Source organism: Globicephala melas, chromosome 3 (genome assembly GCF_963455315.2).
Source record: "Globicephala melas chromosome 3, mGloMel1.2, whole genome shotgun sequence".
In the NCBI taxonomy this organism is placed as follows: Eukaryota; Metazoa; Chordata; class Mammalia; order Artiodactyla; family Delphinidae; genus Globicephala; species Globicephala melas.
Window position 1 is genome coordinate 35,920,533 of NC_083316.1, and position 15,558 is coordinate 35,936,090.

General features: G+C 41.7%; 1 protein-coding gene across 6 annotated transcripts in view; it reads left to right on the top strand.

Moving 5' to 3' along the window:
- NNT (nicotinamide nucleotide transhydrogenase) overlaps positions 1-15,558 on the top strand; it is a 259,323-nt gene that overhangs the window by 161,146 nt on the left and 82,619 nt on the right. For all 6 annotated transcript variants that reach the window (XM_060295754.2, XM_030881981.3, XM_030881977.3 and 3 more), the window contains 2 exons: positions 750-838; positions 4,613-4,800. In XM_060295754.2, the coding sequence (XP_060151737.1) occupies positions 750-838; positions 4,613-4,800 (277 nt within the window). The remainder of the gene's footprint in view (positions 1-749; positions 839-4,612; positions 4,801-15,558) is intronic.

The window sequence follows — 15,558 nt, forward strand, 5'->3', positions numbered from 1 at the left end:
TTAAAATTTGAGAGGGGAGAGGGAGCTAGAATACTGTAATATATAGTATTAGTAGAAGTAGCTTTGATAGTGTGGGAAAGAACCTGTCAGTCTTTAACATACGTAACACTGATGGTGCTGTATGTAGCTTTTACACTGAGATGCTGAGTGTCACACTAGTTTTAGTGAAGTTTTTGGCCTTTGCCATCAGCTTTAAAAAACTTTTTAAAACAGTGGTGGTCCGGGGGAATTCCCTGGTGGTCCAGGTTAAGAATCCGCCTTCCAAAAAAAAAAAAAAGAATCCACCTTCCAATGCAAGGGACTTGGGGGTTCGATCCCTGGTTGGGGAACTAAGATCCCACATGCCGCGGGGCAGCTAAGACCCCGCACGGCAACTACTGAGCCGGCGAGCCACATCTAGAGAACTCGTGTGCTGCAAATACGGAGCCTGCTCACCACAACTAGAGAGAAACCCCTGCGCTGCAACAAAGAACCTGTGAGCCGCAACAGAAGGTTCCACATGCCGCAAGGAAGATCCCGTGTGCTGCAACTAAGAAAGAAAAAACCTGAAAAACAGTGGCAGTCCAGGTACAGAGTAGCCTATCCACACAGTACATTTATTCAGGGCTGATCATCGCCACCAGCACCACCTGTTGTATTACTGCGTGCTGACTGTGTACCCGGCCCTGAGAGTTACTAGCGGATGATTTTACATAATCAGTTGATCATGAACTTTATTTAAAACATATGGGTTCTGCCTTCTTTCCTAGATTCTGATAGTCGGTGGCGGTGTGGCAGGGCTGGCCTCTGCAGGTGCAGCAAAGTCGATGGGTGCGATTGTTCGGGGATTTGACACAAGGTGAGGGCCTTACTAGTGATTGCTGTTAAGGTAAAAACATTTTGTTTTAGGTGGATGTTACGCTTTCCTTTTGCAAATTGAAGTAGCACGCTGAAACTGCTCTGTAAGCTCTTTTCATTTAAAAATGTATCCATTTGTTCAAAGTTAACTCAAAGTGAAAATGTATTACTTAGTGGAAAAAAAAATTTAAGGACTCAGGCCCAGTACAGCAGAAATAATTTTTAAAAATTGCAAATGAACCGCTCACACTCAGTCTTGTATTTTCATGTAGATTAGCAATGGGACCAGAGTTCTCTGCATCCTGACTTTCTAACATGTTGCTCTACTGTGTTTTATTTCTGCTCAGAATGTGTTTAGTCACTAGGTAGGGCATGAACAAAGATGTTTGTGAGTGTGAAGAAGGGGAGTAGTATGGGAGACATCTTGGAGAGCAGACTGGGGTGGGGGGGTGAGGGATGTGCTCGGCATCCAGCAGACGGAAGCAGATAAAGCTGATTGGGCAGCAGTAGAGCTGCCAGGTGAAAGTACTTGATTATGTTCATTGCATATTTCTTTAAAGCAGACGTATCATCATTTTCCTGGAATTTCTTTAAAGAGAAGTTCAATTAAAATTGTTCTTCATTTCAGAAGATACTAGCTTTTATTACGTGCTTATTGAGTATTGTTATCATTTATGTGTTCCAATACTTTTTTAAGGTTGAAACATGTAGTTAGTTATTATCAGTTGAAGTCAGTAGAGGAAAAATACCATTGCTAATCTTGAATATAGAATGATGAAAAAGAAATGCAACCATTCAAAGTTAAAAAGAATATGACATTTCAGAATAAAGACTGTTCCAATAGAATATGGTTTACAGTGCTTACCGGGAGTTTAGAGGGGTGATGTGCTGATAAAATGCTGTCTTGCTGAAATGAGAAAAGGCATTTCTGAAGTAACCAGGACACAAGCCAGGGATAGCCACAGTTAAGCATGTCATTAGTCCTAGCTTTTAATTTTTAATGTTTGCAGATGTGAAGTTATTGAAGACCCCCCAAATCTGGCAAAAGTAGGTTGTTCAAGTTTTCATCGTAGTGGACAATACTATTAAAGTGGAAGTGTATATATTTGACTTGGAGATGATGTGAAACTCAGTGTTGAGTTAACTACTGAGAACTTATAAAAGTTATGTTGATGTCTTTGGTTTAGATTATGTAGAGAGTAGACAGCTAGAATATAGCTGTTGCTTAACTTCAATTTTATTTACAGTTTATTAAGATAAGTATACAGTGAAGAAAGATGTGGCTGATCGGATGTAATGCTTTTCTTATAATTATAGCTCATTAGTTAATCTAATCACTATCTTGAGACTGGGGGTTAGGATCATGTTATAAATGTGAAATCTAAATATATTGGAAAACACACTTGATTATAAATTCTTGTTGGAAAACTGAATGGTGTTATTTTCAGTTAAACATCCTAAAAACTTAAGGACAACTCATTGCCTAGCGATATTATATGGGTGTGATTTTCTAAATTCTTTCAGACAATAACTAGGAAATTCCACTCATTGCCTATTGTCTCTATTACAAAGTTTATAAAGTCTTTACTTTCCTTTTTTGGTGTGTATTCCAAAAAGCTTTATTTGCAAAAACAATTGGCTGGTCAAGAGCTTTAGTTTTCAGATACCTGTACTAAATGCTTACTCTCTTCCAGGCATTGTGCTCTATGCTTTATTTTATTTGTTCTTTATTGTAAGTATATGAAATAGGAATAAATAACCCTATTTTACATAATGTTAAAAGAAATATAAATCAGTTTAATAACTTATCCAGTTTACTTTCTTTCTGATTGTAAAAATGCTTATTCTCCCAATTCAGAAAAATATAAAAAAGTACAAAAAGTGAAAATAAAATACCCTACAACCCTGCTAGAGATAACTATTAACATTTTACTATATATGTTCCCTTTTCTACACATTAATTAAAAATGTAATTTTACTAATAGTACTATTTAACTTACTTTTTTACTTTTTTTTAACTTAGCAGTAGGTCATGAAGCTCTTTACTTATCTGGAAATATATTTAATGGCTGCACAAGATTCATTGTATAGAAATACAGTGACTTGCGGCTTCCCTGGTGGCACAGTGGTTAAGAGTCCGCCTGCCAGTGCAGGGGACACGGGTTTGATCCGTGTCCGGGAAGATCCCACATGCTGCGGAGCAACTAAGCCCATGAGCCACAACTACTGAGCCTGCGCTCTAGAGCCCGCAAGCCACAACTACTGAGCCCACGTGCCACAACTACTGAAGCCAGCACGCTCTAGGGCCCGCATGCTGCAACTAGTGAGCCTGCGTGCTGCAACTACTGAAGCCCGCACGCCTAGAGCCCGTGCTCTGTAACAAGAGAAGCCATGGTAATGAGAAGCCCGCGCACTGCAATGAAGAGTAGCCCCCGCTCGCCACAACTAGAGAAACCCCGCATGCAGCAATGAAGACCCAACACAGCCAAAAATAAATAAATAAATAAATAAAATAGTAGACATTTCTAAAACTTTTTAAACCTGTATCCCTTTGAGTAACACCAACTCAGATTGGCCTAAACTATAAGAAAATGTGTTATCTCTCCGAAGTGAAAATCCATGGAAAGGACTCCCTTTTGACACTAGAGGCAGCCGCTGGTCAGTGCCATCCAGGACCAGGTTCCTTCTGTCTCTCCTCTCTGCTGTCCTCAGCTCTGGCTGATCCCCGCTGTGGTCACAAATTGACCTCCGCAGGCAATCTGGGATACAAGCTTCCTTGTTCAAGTCAGCAGAAATGGAGAGAAGCTCTTGTTCATCCATGCCTTACCTTTTCTGCCCTGCCTTCATTATCCCACCTCTGTGTCTGCTCCCCGACCATGACAGTTGCCAGGGGACTGATGGGCTCAGTCCACTGTTTCCCAAACTTCCGTTAAGGCAAGAATTACCTACAGCTCTTGCTAAAAATAGAGCTCCTGGCCCCTCTGCTGGAGATTGTAATTCAGTGGGTCTCGGAATGGGCCTGGGAATTTGAATTTTTAACAAGTGCCTGGAGCGATTGTTGTCGTTAGGGAGGTTTGGGATTCACTGTAGTGGGATGGATGTTGGTGAGTTAAACACTGTCCGCCACAGAGCTGAGAGCTTTGTTGGCTCTGGTTTCCCAACTAGTACACAGAACTTGGCTAGCATTTATTTATTTATTTTTAAACTGAATGTATTTTTACATAAGTTAAATGTGTTGGCTCGTCACATTTTGCCATTTATGCCATTTATAGATCACTTTTCTCAAACACGATTTAATGAGGACTAGGGGCAAAAATCACTTTGTAACAATATTTCTAAATAAAAGAGTCGTTTATATGGGAAAAGTCCCCATAAGTCAGAACATTTACAAGTGAAGACCTCAACTTGAGTGATTTGAATGATGTCAAATCTGAACGTAGGTCAGATCTCACATCATCAACAGTGGGACTACTGTCAAGAAACTCTACTAACTGATGACTGGAGTTGGCAGTAGTGAAATTCCTTTTGTAACTTAACTAAGTAAGAGTTGGAATTTCCTATAGTTTTTTTTTTTTTTTTTCCCAGAAAAAGGTATTATCATAAGGGTGTTACCTGCCTTTAGAAAAAAATTCAAACGGTCTGGTCAGAGACCTCAAAAGAAAGTTTCTACTTTTGAATACATAGAGCTTCCTTAAAAATGTGTATGTAAATGATGATCTTGATTTCTGTATTAAGGACCTGAAATGACCACTGCTTTCCCTTCAATAATCACCAGGGCCGCAGCTTTGGAGCAGTTCAAGTCTCTGGGTGCTGAGCCCTTAGAGGTGGACTTGAAGGAATCTGGTGAGGGCCAAGGAGGATATGCAAAGGAGATGTCCAAAGAGTTCATTGAGGCTGAAATGAAGCTATTTGCTCAGCAGTGCAAGGAGGTGGATATCCTTATCAGCACAGCACTTATTCCAGGTGTGTCATTACATCAGTGGTTATCGATAAAGCACTTTTACTAATGATACTTTAAAATGAGGGTGAATAATTGTTTAACGTTTGCATTTCTTTAAGTAAAGATTGATTTACTTTCTAGAGAATGAGAAAGCACATGAAAGGCAGAAAAGACAAAATCACTGTGGCCCCTGGACAAACACGGTCATTAATAATTTGTATATTTTCTTCCAGTCTTCTGTGTATTTTTATCTATGTTCATAGATCATATTCTGTGTACAGTATTATATTTGTAAGCAGTTTGCTTTGTTTACACCCTTGATAATTGTTTTTTAATTTACTTCTGTTCTCTTTGTTAAGATACTACATTTCTATTGTAGGAAATCCAAACAACACTGAAAAATATGAAAGAAAAAGTACAGATTGGAAGTTCTACCAGAGTGACCATTATTAATATATATTTTAAAAAATTTATTTATTATTTTTTAAATTTTATTTATTTATCTTTGGCTGTGTTGGGTCTTCCTTGCTGCGCGTCGGCTTTCTCTAGCTGCCGCAAGCTGGGGTTACTCTTCGTTGTGGTACGCGGGCTTCTCATTGTGGTGGCTTCTCTTATTGCGGAATACGGGCTCTAGGCGCGCAGGCTTCAGTAGTTATGACTTGTGGGCTCCAGAGCACAGGCTTAGTAGTTGTGTTGCACAGGCTTAGTTGCTCTGCAGCATGTGGGATCTTCCCGGACCAGGGCCCGAACCCGTGTCCCCTGCATTGGCAGGCAGATTCTTAACCACTGCACCACCAGGGAAGTCCCATTATTAATATTTTGATGATCATTTTTTTTTTTTTTTTGGTATGCGGGCCTCTCACCGCTGTGGCCTCTCCCGTTGCGGAGCACAGGCTCCGGATGCGCAGGCCCAGCGACCATGGCCCACGGGCCCAGCCGCTCCGCGGCATGCGGGATCCCCCCGGACGGGGGCACGAACCCGCGTCCCCCGCATCAGCAGGCGGACCCTCCACCACTGCGCCACCAGGAAAGCCCTGATGATCATTTTTTTATACATGAGAAAGAGAGGGGGACTTTGTGTGTGTGTATATATATTTATGGAATTTCCCGTATATATTTTTTACTAAAGGTTATGATGCTTTGTTACTTTGTAATTACTTCTTTTGACTTGTTTGGTCTTTGCAATCAAATCATGAGCTCTTTGATGGCAGGAATTACTTTTTAGTCCTTTACAACATCCTCTTCTAAAGAATAGATGCTTGATGTCAAACCAGCCAGCATTTATTAATCAGTAATAAACAGTAAACAGTAGCTTGATCTAGCAAGATTTGGGAGTGAAGAAACTCTCTACCTTTTATATTCCTATCTCCTCTCCTGTCCTTTGCTCCTGTTAGTGAATAATGAATACCATGCTGACTCTAATTTTTTTCCCTTTCTAAAAGAAAGTGGGCCAGATAATGAGAACTTACAGGGTTCGCGTTACTTGTGTTCGATCCTCCTAAAGGAGCCTTGCTTTCTCTAGGGGACCGTGGAAAATTAGGAGAAGCTGCTTTGTCATGAGGTTCTGGGAAAGGAGAAGTCCTCCTCTGGCACCCCCTTCCCCCAATCTGGCTAATATACACCCAGGGGCAGGAAGCTGATTGGCAGCATATCTGTGAGCTTGTGGGGGAAAACGTGCCTTTCAGGCTCTTCTTTTTGTCCTCTGTTTACCCATGTGATACCCAGTGGGTGAGCTCTTCTCTCCAGACATCCCCATCCCACCGGAGCTGGCTAGATGAAGCAGACAGCGGGAGAGTGACGTGGGCTCAGCCCCTGGAAGAATCTGTGTGTGTGTGTGGAAATGAGGCTGGGGTTGGTTACTGGAGGTGGGTGCAGATCAGACAAGGCAGGGGCCACAGGTGGTGTTTGAAATCTGCCAGCGACAGTAGGACTCATGGACAGGTGGTGGCAGGAGAGCACTTCAGGATTCATCCTTTCCTTTTGTGGCGGTGGCTTCTGGCTCAGCTGTTGCAGGTGGCCTCGAAGGAAGGATGGGGTGGCTTTTGCTGTAGCCACCATTAGACCGTTGAAAGGTAGTTGATGAGCTGGGAACTGACTGGATGTAACAAGTGGCCAGTAGAGGGTGCTAAAGCATTTACTCATGCAGTAAATGGTGAAGCCCTGAAAGCCCTGAAGCTAGTAGTTTTAAATCATTCTCTTTATAAAGAACTGTGTAGAACCACAGACATAGAAAACAAACTTATGGTTACCAAAGGGGAAGAGGGTAGAGGGATAAATTAGGAGTTTAGGATTAACATATACATACTACTGTATATAAAATAGATAACCAACAAGGACCTACTGTACAGCACAGGGAACTCTCCTCAGTATTTTGTAATAACCTATGAGGGAAAAAGTCTGAAAAAGAATATCTATATCTATATATCTATATATAAAAACTGAATCACTTTGCTCTACACCTGAAATGAACACAACATTGTAAATCAACTAAACTTCAATAAAATAATAAAAAATAGAAAAAATAAAATATATGTCACTAGGTTAAAAAAAAGAACTGAGTATACTTTGGATATAGTATATAGAATTATTATTGATGGTAAATCTTAAAGTAAGTTATAGAACTCAAGACTTCTTGTATAAAACACATATGGACTTTTAGGACCTACCCCCCATAGTATCTTTTTTTTTTTTTGAACAGAAAAAGGGCATGTGAACAGTTGACTAAACTTTAACTTCTTATTTTTTATAAGTAGTTTACAGTGAGTGTACCTTAGCAGCAGGTCAAATTATATGATAGTGATAAAGAGGACTTGTTGAAGGTTTACGAGTCTGTTCTGCTGAGCCTTTCCTGTTTTCAGTCTTTTCTGAAGCCATCTGGTCAAAGCACTTTAAACTTGCACAAAGTTCCTGACCAGTGGATTGACCCAGAGTTCACACTCACAAGGCTGGTCTGAAAAGCACCTTTCTGTTACTTTTTTGGTAAGCCCCCCAAAAGAGAAAAGCTAATTTGAATATAATAAGGAAGAAGATGATCTTTCTAAAGATCTTACATATCCCTAGGGGACTGAAACTTGAAAACCTCTGAGCATTAAAAAAAAAAAAAATTGAAAAGATTATATAAAGGTACACATGCCCTTTGAAAAACAGTGTCCTTGGCACTGTACCCTTACTGGTGTTGGTCCTGAGCCTTTGCATAAGTCACCTGATGGTGTGTCTTGCTCCTGAAAGACTCCTGGAGCAGAAGTTGTTCTAAAGTTTTCCTTGAGTGGATCCAAAGGGGATTAAGTTAAATGTCAGAAGTTCTCCAAGTGGCGATTCCTTAGACCGAGATCCTCACGGCTGTACTGAAAACCTGGCGTGGATAAGAACGTTGAGAGAGGAACATGGGCAATGAGCTCGCTTCAGGTAGCAGTCCTGTGGAGCTGGTAAATTTTCATTCCTCCTAGGCACACGTCAGTCAGTGGGCTTGGGCACACAATAACGTTGTACTCATGAAGGTCCTGGGTAAAATGAAGCATTTCTGTAGCTAGCTACTTATTATGCTGCCTGGTGTCTTGTACCATTGTCTAGACCCCCTCAATTGGGTTGGGCGATGGATGCAGGGCTAGCATTTCACTTAGTGCAGGTAACTTCAAGAGAGGGCCTAGCGGACAGTCTCATTTTGTGGTGCTGTGCCCACGAGGGAAAGCTCCCAACCTTCCTGTCCAGCTCTGTGACCTTTAGGGTTACCACTAAAAAGTTCGGCAGCTCCCCTCTCTGATAAAGTTCAGGCTGTGCTCATAATCTTTTCCAGTAAACCTTTTGAGACACAGGAGATTTTTTCAGCATTCTTATTATTCCGAAACCCTTTTAGAGAGACTTTTCATAGACTTGGAAGGTTTAATCAGGAAGAAACTGAATCAGGTTGAAAATCTAATTCGTAAATTAGGGATTACGGGGTGGGGGTGTGAGGAGGAATCACAGTGGTTTAGCAGTGACTGTGTGTGAGGCAAATTTTGCCTAAATTCCTGTGAGAATTAGGAGTACTGTGGGGCACACGCTAAATCTACCCTGACAGAGACAACTGTCTCCATTTAGAACCTTTCCTGATGACGCCTAATTAAAAACCGTAAGCATCATAGGGTCATCTGGTTTTCCTGCTCTCCCCTTCTCCACCTCGGGCCCTGCCCTCATTTCGTAATGGAACCATAGCTACTGGAAAGCCTGGGGTTTTGTTTAGTCATGACGGTAACGTGGGCCACTCAAGTTCCCAGCATCATTAGGTAAAGGCATCCAAGTCCTCAGGATTGGATCACCTCCCCTCCCTCCCCACCCCACCCTTAGGTGCTCTACATTTTGCACCCTTTGGTCAGGTATTTCTTGCCTTTCAGTTTCTAGTCCTGACTGAGCTTTTGGATCTCATGTGAAACTCATGTCTTGCTCTCTGGGCCAGATTTCAGTCACGCTCGCTGCTATTATCTCCTCAAGGAGGCCAAGGACTTTCAGGCCTTGCACGTATTGTTCCTTCTCTTTGGAATGCTGTCCCTGCCCTTCCCTGCCTTTTTTTTTTTTTTTTTTTTTTAACATCTTTATTGGAGTATAATTGCTTTACAATGGTGTGTTAGTTTCTGCTTTATAACAAAGTGAATCAGTTATACATATACATATGTTCCCATATCTCTTCCCTCTTGTGTCTCCCTCCCTCCCACCCTCCCTATCCCACCCCTCTAGGTGGTCACAAAGCACCGAGCTGATCTCCCTGTGCTATGTGGCTGCTTCTCACTAGCTATCTATTTTACATTTACTTATAGTATATATAAGTCCATGCCGCTCTCTCACTTTGTCCCAGCTTACCCTTCCCCCTCCCTGTGTCCTCAAGTCCATTCTCTAGTAGGTCTGTGTCTTTATTCCCTGCCTTTTGAAGTCCTACTGAGCTCAGTAGTTTCTCCAGAGTTCCTGCTGTCTCCTGCTCCGTAGTAAACCCTCTTTTTTCGGCATTCATAGCATTTGCCCGTGCCTCCAATTCCAGTAGTTCTCAGTCTCACTGCCCTTTAGTTGCCCTGTCTCATCTCTGCCACGAGGGTGCTTACCAGGGAGCCTTGTGTACAGCTGTGGCTCAGCAGATGTTCCTGAGCTAATGTGGGTTCCTTCCTTAGTTCTCAGTTGGTACAATCCCTTTTATTTTTCTAGTGCTATCCAAGAAAGAACACTCTTGGATAGGAATACTGCAGAGGCTAGTTTAAGACTGGGAAGCTAGCTTTCTTAAATTTTCAAAAGTAGGACACTTGCCACGTTTGCAGTTTGAGGTGTTGAGCTAGGCCTCTCAGGAGATAGAATTAGGAAGTAGTGGGAAGGTCTGTTCAGGAGTTAGAAAGTGTCCTATCAGCCAGGAGGGAAGATATTCATTGCTTGATTATAAATTATGATCCCTTAGGCCATATATCCTTGGGCCTCTTTTTAGGTATGATCCAGGTTAGGGTAACAGTCCTTTTTATTTTTATCTATATCAGATAGGGTCTGTAGTATACACCCATCAAAGGAGCTTTGTGGCAATTTTGCATGACTCTGGAGAATTGGGAGGGAGTGTTTTCCCTTGATATACAAGGGCCTTACACATGTGAGACCAAACCTGAGGGATCTCACAGTCTCCTGGAAAATCAACATTGGTTTTGCATTGGATGCTGCCTGTCTCTTTGAAGCCATCTTTCATATGAAGTAGAAATATAGTACAAAAGAGTAACTTTCCATAGTAATTTTTTTTTTCTTTGCGGTACGTGGGCCTCTCACTGTTGTGGCCTCTCCTGTTGCGGAGCCCAGGCTCCGGACGTGCAGGCTCAGCGGCCATGGCTCACGGGCGCAGCCGCTCCGTGGCATGTGGGATCTTCCCGGACCGGGGCACATACCCGTGTCCCCTGCATCGGCAGGCGGACTCTCAACCACTGCGCCACCAGGGAAACCCTCCATAGTAATTTTCACACTTGTTCTTTTAGGCAAGAGAATAATTGATATAGCAGTATACTCTTCGTTTGTGAAACTCCACAAAGATAATATTGTTTTGATGACTACACAAGGTCTTTCTCTAAAGTAAAGCTTTATTTTTCAGATTGTTCTTTTCATTCTGTAAACATTGTGGTCTTACAGGACAGCGATAGATCAGGGATTTTCAACTTTTTTTGAATTATTTAACTTTCTTTTACTGACTAATCTGATTCATCTACCATCCTCTCCTCCTTTAAATGCATTGTATGATTGTATGGAATTTTGTAATATTTCTTGTACAGAGTTTCGTTTGTTTTGAGAATTTGGAAGGACAGAGAAAAATACTTAAATGTTGCAACATCAAGGGTTGGTAACCACAGGCTGTCTATACACGTCTTGGTAGCTTTCAACAGAGGCAGGGCAACTTGTCCTTAAGAGGAAGATGCCAAGACTGTGGAGTTTTCCATCGTCATTTATCAATCTTGACTATTTAGAGTGTGTTTGAGCACATTTAGTGAGTGACTGGGCCAAATTTAACAGATGCCCTGGTAGGAAGATTTATGGCCCAGAATTATCTTCTGGTTTGGTCTGTTATTTCTCCCAAAGTATGTTGCAAGATTGGAAAGCCCTGTGCTTCCCTCTGTGGCAGTCCCTGAGTTGAAAAGGATTGGGAAGCTGAGGCTGTCCCGTCTCTGGTGAAACAGCACCCGATAGATAGAGTTACAGCTATAACCAGCACTTTCCACCATGGGCATTTCTGTTCTTCCTTATTTCCACTTTCTCTATACTTTCTTATGCCTCAGTATTAGTTAGGATGGTCTAGCTGCTAAAACAAATTCACCCCAAAGCTCAGACATTATAGAAAGTCACTTCTTGCTCAGTTAACAGTAATAGGTGGTTGACACATTGGAGGGCAGCTCTCCTTCAGGTGGTCCTCTGGGGATTCAGGTACAGCAATGTTGTCATCATCGTTATGAGGCCGTGAAGGTCGCTCAGGGCACTGTCTCTGTTCCAGCCAGCTAGAAGTAAAGGGCCAAGGAGGAGTGTGCATGGGATGCCCAGAAGTGGCGTACGCCACCCCTGCTTACATTTCTTCTGCTAAAGACCTAGTCACATGGCCAAACCTAACTACGAAGGAGGCTGGGAATGGTTGTCTAACTGTGCCCCCAGGAATAAGAGAACATTGTATTAGTTTGCTAAGGGTACCGTAACAAGATCTCACAGACTGGGGAGCTTAAACGACAGAAATTTATTTTCTCACAGTCTGGAGCCTAGAAGTCCAAGATCAAGGTTTCTTTTGAGGCTCCTCTCCTGGGCTTGTAGAGGGCCTCTTCTTGCTGTGTCCTCACATGGTCTTGGTGTCTTTTTTGTGTCCACATTTTCTCTTGTTTTTAAGGATACCAGTCAGATTGGATTAGGGCCCACCCTGATGGCCTCATTTAATGTAATCATCTCTTTAAAGACTCTGTCTCTAAATATAGTCGTATTCTGAGTTACCGGGGGTTAGGGTTTCAACATGTGAATTTTTCTGGGGACACAATTCAGCCCATAACAAATGTGGATTTTGGTGAGGAACTAAAAGCTTCTTTCCTCTTCCCCAGTTTTTAATTTTATCTGCTTATGTTTAATCCATTCATTGGCAATCAGATCATGGATTTAGAACCAGATAGAGTAGATTCAAATTCCAGTTCCACTGCTTAACAGCTGTGGCTCTCTGAACCTCAGATTCCTCATTTCTGAAAAGGAAGTAAACCTTTTTATCTTGCAGAGTTGTTTTGAGAACTACATGAACAAAAAAGCCCAGTGTAGGGCCTGGCACGTAGAGCATTAGCATAATCACCTTTCTTCCATTGGTGATGCTTGGTCTTGCAAATGGTATCCAGACTGGAAAGCTTACTGACTGTTGCAATAGAAAGTCCAGACATTCTTGAGCATTATGTGGCATGTCAAAGATGTTCTCTGAAATCATCAGGCTTATGGACATACTCATGAAGTTACAAAAGCATTGCCATTAGATGGCAATCTAGCATGGATTTCACTGTGGAAAACCATGGCTTAACTTGCTTTTTATCTGACTTTTCTGAAGGTACCCATTTCATTAAGGCTTTTCCGTCAATCTCATTCTGACCTAAGTTTTTTTTTTTTTTTTAAATTTTATTTATTTTTGGCTGCGTTGGGTGTTCCTTGCTGCGCGTGGGCTTTCTCTAGTTGCGGTGAGCGGGGGCTACGCTTCGCTGCGGTGCACGTGTTCTCATTGAGGTGGCTTCTCTTGTTGCAGAGCACAGGCTCTAGGCGTATGGGCTTCAGTAGTTGTGGCACACGGGCTCAGTAGTTGTGATTCGCGGGCTCTAGAGTGCAGGCTCAGTCATTGTGGCGCACGGGCTTAGTTGCTTCTTGGCATGTGGGATCTTCCTGGACCAGGGATCGAACCCATGTCTTCCGCATTGGCAGGTGGATTCTTAACCACTGCACCACCAGGGAAGTCCCCTGACCTAAGTTTTCTGACATGGAAAATGAAATAAACAGCATTATTTCTCTTTTAAAAAATAACCTCCTAATTATTTTATAAACAAATGTATAATAAATATTCATTAATTTTTTAGGGATTGGTAGCTAATGTACATCTAGACATGTATTGGAGGGAAAACAAAGAATGTTATAATTTATATAAGAATATTATTTAATGTATTATATATTTATATATATATAATATATAATATATATGTTTCCTTTTTATGTTACCATTTAGGTTTGGTAAGTTGTTTTCCTTTTTTTGAGAATTCCCATAGCTTATGAAGCCATGGTAAAGCCTTGACTGATTTTGATTTTTATCTATACAGAATTTTGCAGCTATGGCAGGTAAATTATTGAGGTAATCCTCAAAAAATTTTTATAAATGTGTTCTTTAATTATTAGGTAAAGGCTTGTTTTTAGGCTTCTTCTTTAAGTAGATCTTTAAGGATTTCTCTTATCTGCTAAAACATGCTGTTGACTAATCATATTTCCTACATATTACATTTAGAAATATCTCAAGGCATCCAATTTGTAACAGTCAAGTTTTTGCCACCTGGCTTTCTCTCTGGTTCCTTATACAAATAATTAATTAGGCAGAGAAAATTTTTATCTAGTTCCAGGAATAGAACTCACATATAAAGCTTGACTGGTTAAGCTTGGGTCAGAATCCCTTTATGTTCATGAACAGAGCTATCTGTAACCTCTCTAGTGATAACAGAGATAGAGGGATTGTATCCGTGTGTTGCTCTGTGCACCTCGGGGCTGGCAGAATCAGAGACTTATTAGATCAGTGGGTCAAATGTTCAGCAGTTTTTTGCCACATCCAATCTATTACATAACCAATTATCTCTTTTTTTTCATATGTGTACATATATGTATAAAAAGCCTTTTGTCCTTATCTGTAACATTTTTATAGTTTAAGACTCAATATTTTGGACTTCCCTGGTGGTGCAATTGCTAAGAATCCTCCTGCCAATGCAGGGGACACAGGTTCGAGCCCTGGTCCGGGAAGATCCCACATGCCGTGGAGCAACTAAGCCCGTGTGCTACAACTACTGAGCCTGCGCTCTAGAGCCCATGAGCCACAACTACTGAGCCCACATGACACAACTACTGAAGCCCGCGTGCCTAGAGCCCGTGCTCCACAACAAGAGAAGCCACCGCAATGAGAAGCCCGCGCATCGCAACGGAGAGTAGCCTCTGCTCACCGCAACTAGAGAAAGCCCGCGTGCAGCAAACAAGACCCAACGCAACCATAAATAAAGAAAGAAAGAAAGAAAGAAAGAAAAAAAGAAGTAGACTATCATAAAGAATAGGAATGTGTTAAAAAAAAAAAGACTCAATATTTTAACCCCATCTATGATTTTGTTATTCCAGAAGAGCCTTTGGTGTGTATCAGTTAGGGTGCCTTTGGCTGCCAGAAGCAGAAATTCCAACACAGTCTGCCTTAAACAAGAAAGGAGATTTGCTGGGTTGCGTAGGTGAAGGAAGCCAGTTATAGCTGGGTAGGTGTGCGTCGGGGCCCTGCTGTACCGCTTTGTCCTCTTTTAGCTCCGCCCTCTCTGAGTTGGTTTCATGGTCAGGAGCAGAGGCAGGCCTCCACTGTGCGCAGCACACATCCGGAGGGCAAGGCAAGCCGTTCTCATGGCTCCCTCTTGAAGAGCAAGGGAACTACTTTTTCACAATCTCTTAGCACACTTTCCCTCATTCTTATTGGCCTTGACTGGGTTACATCCCCACTTCTGAACCAATCCATGTAGGCAGGGCAATGAGATGCCCCTCAGCTTACACCTGGATTTCTGAACTGGTCTTCAGTAGGTGCTGAGATTACCCTTAAGCCAGCGAGGCCTGCCTCTGGAGTAGTTTCAGGTCATTTCTCCTGAAGCTCATGGACTGTGTGGAGAAAATGGAAATCAAAGTAGTGACAAGAGGATGCTGGATAAACACTAGCGCTCAGTATAAAATTATATGCTTAGAATGACATTTCTTACTGTATAAATACTAAAGTTCAGAACATTTTTACATGCTCTGTTTTGCATGTAGTCAATATATAGTATTGTGTTACATTAAAAATTATCCTTTATAGTACTTGTTCATGAGAAATCTATTTTCATTTGGAGACATATACTCTATAATTTATATTAATCTCTTTATTACTATACTGTTAAATATACCATGTTCTTGTTAAAGCAGAAAGTTTTTCTTTTTCTTTGTTTTTATAAATTCATTTATTTATTTTTGGCTGCGTTGGGTCTTCGTTGCTGCTTGCGGGCTTTCTCTAGTTGCGGCGAGCGGGGGCTGCTCTGCGT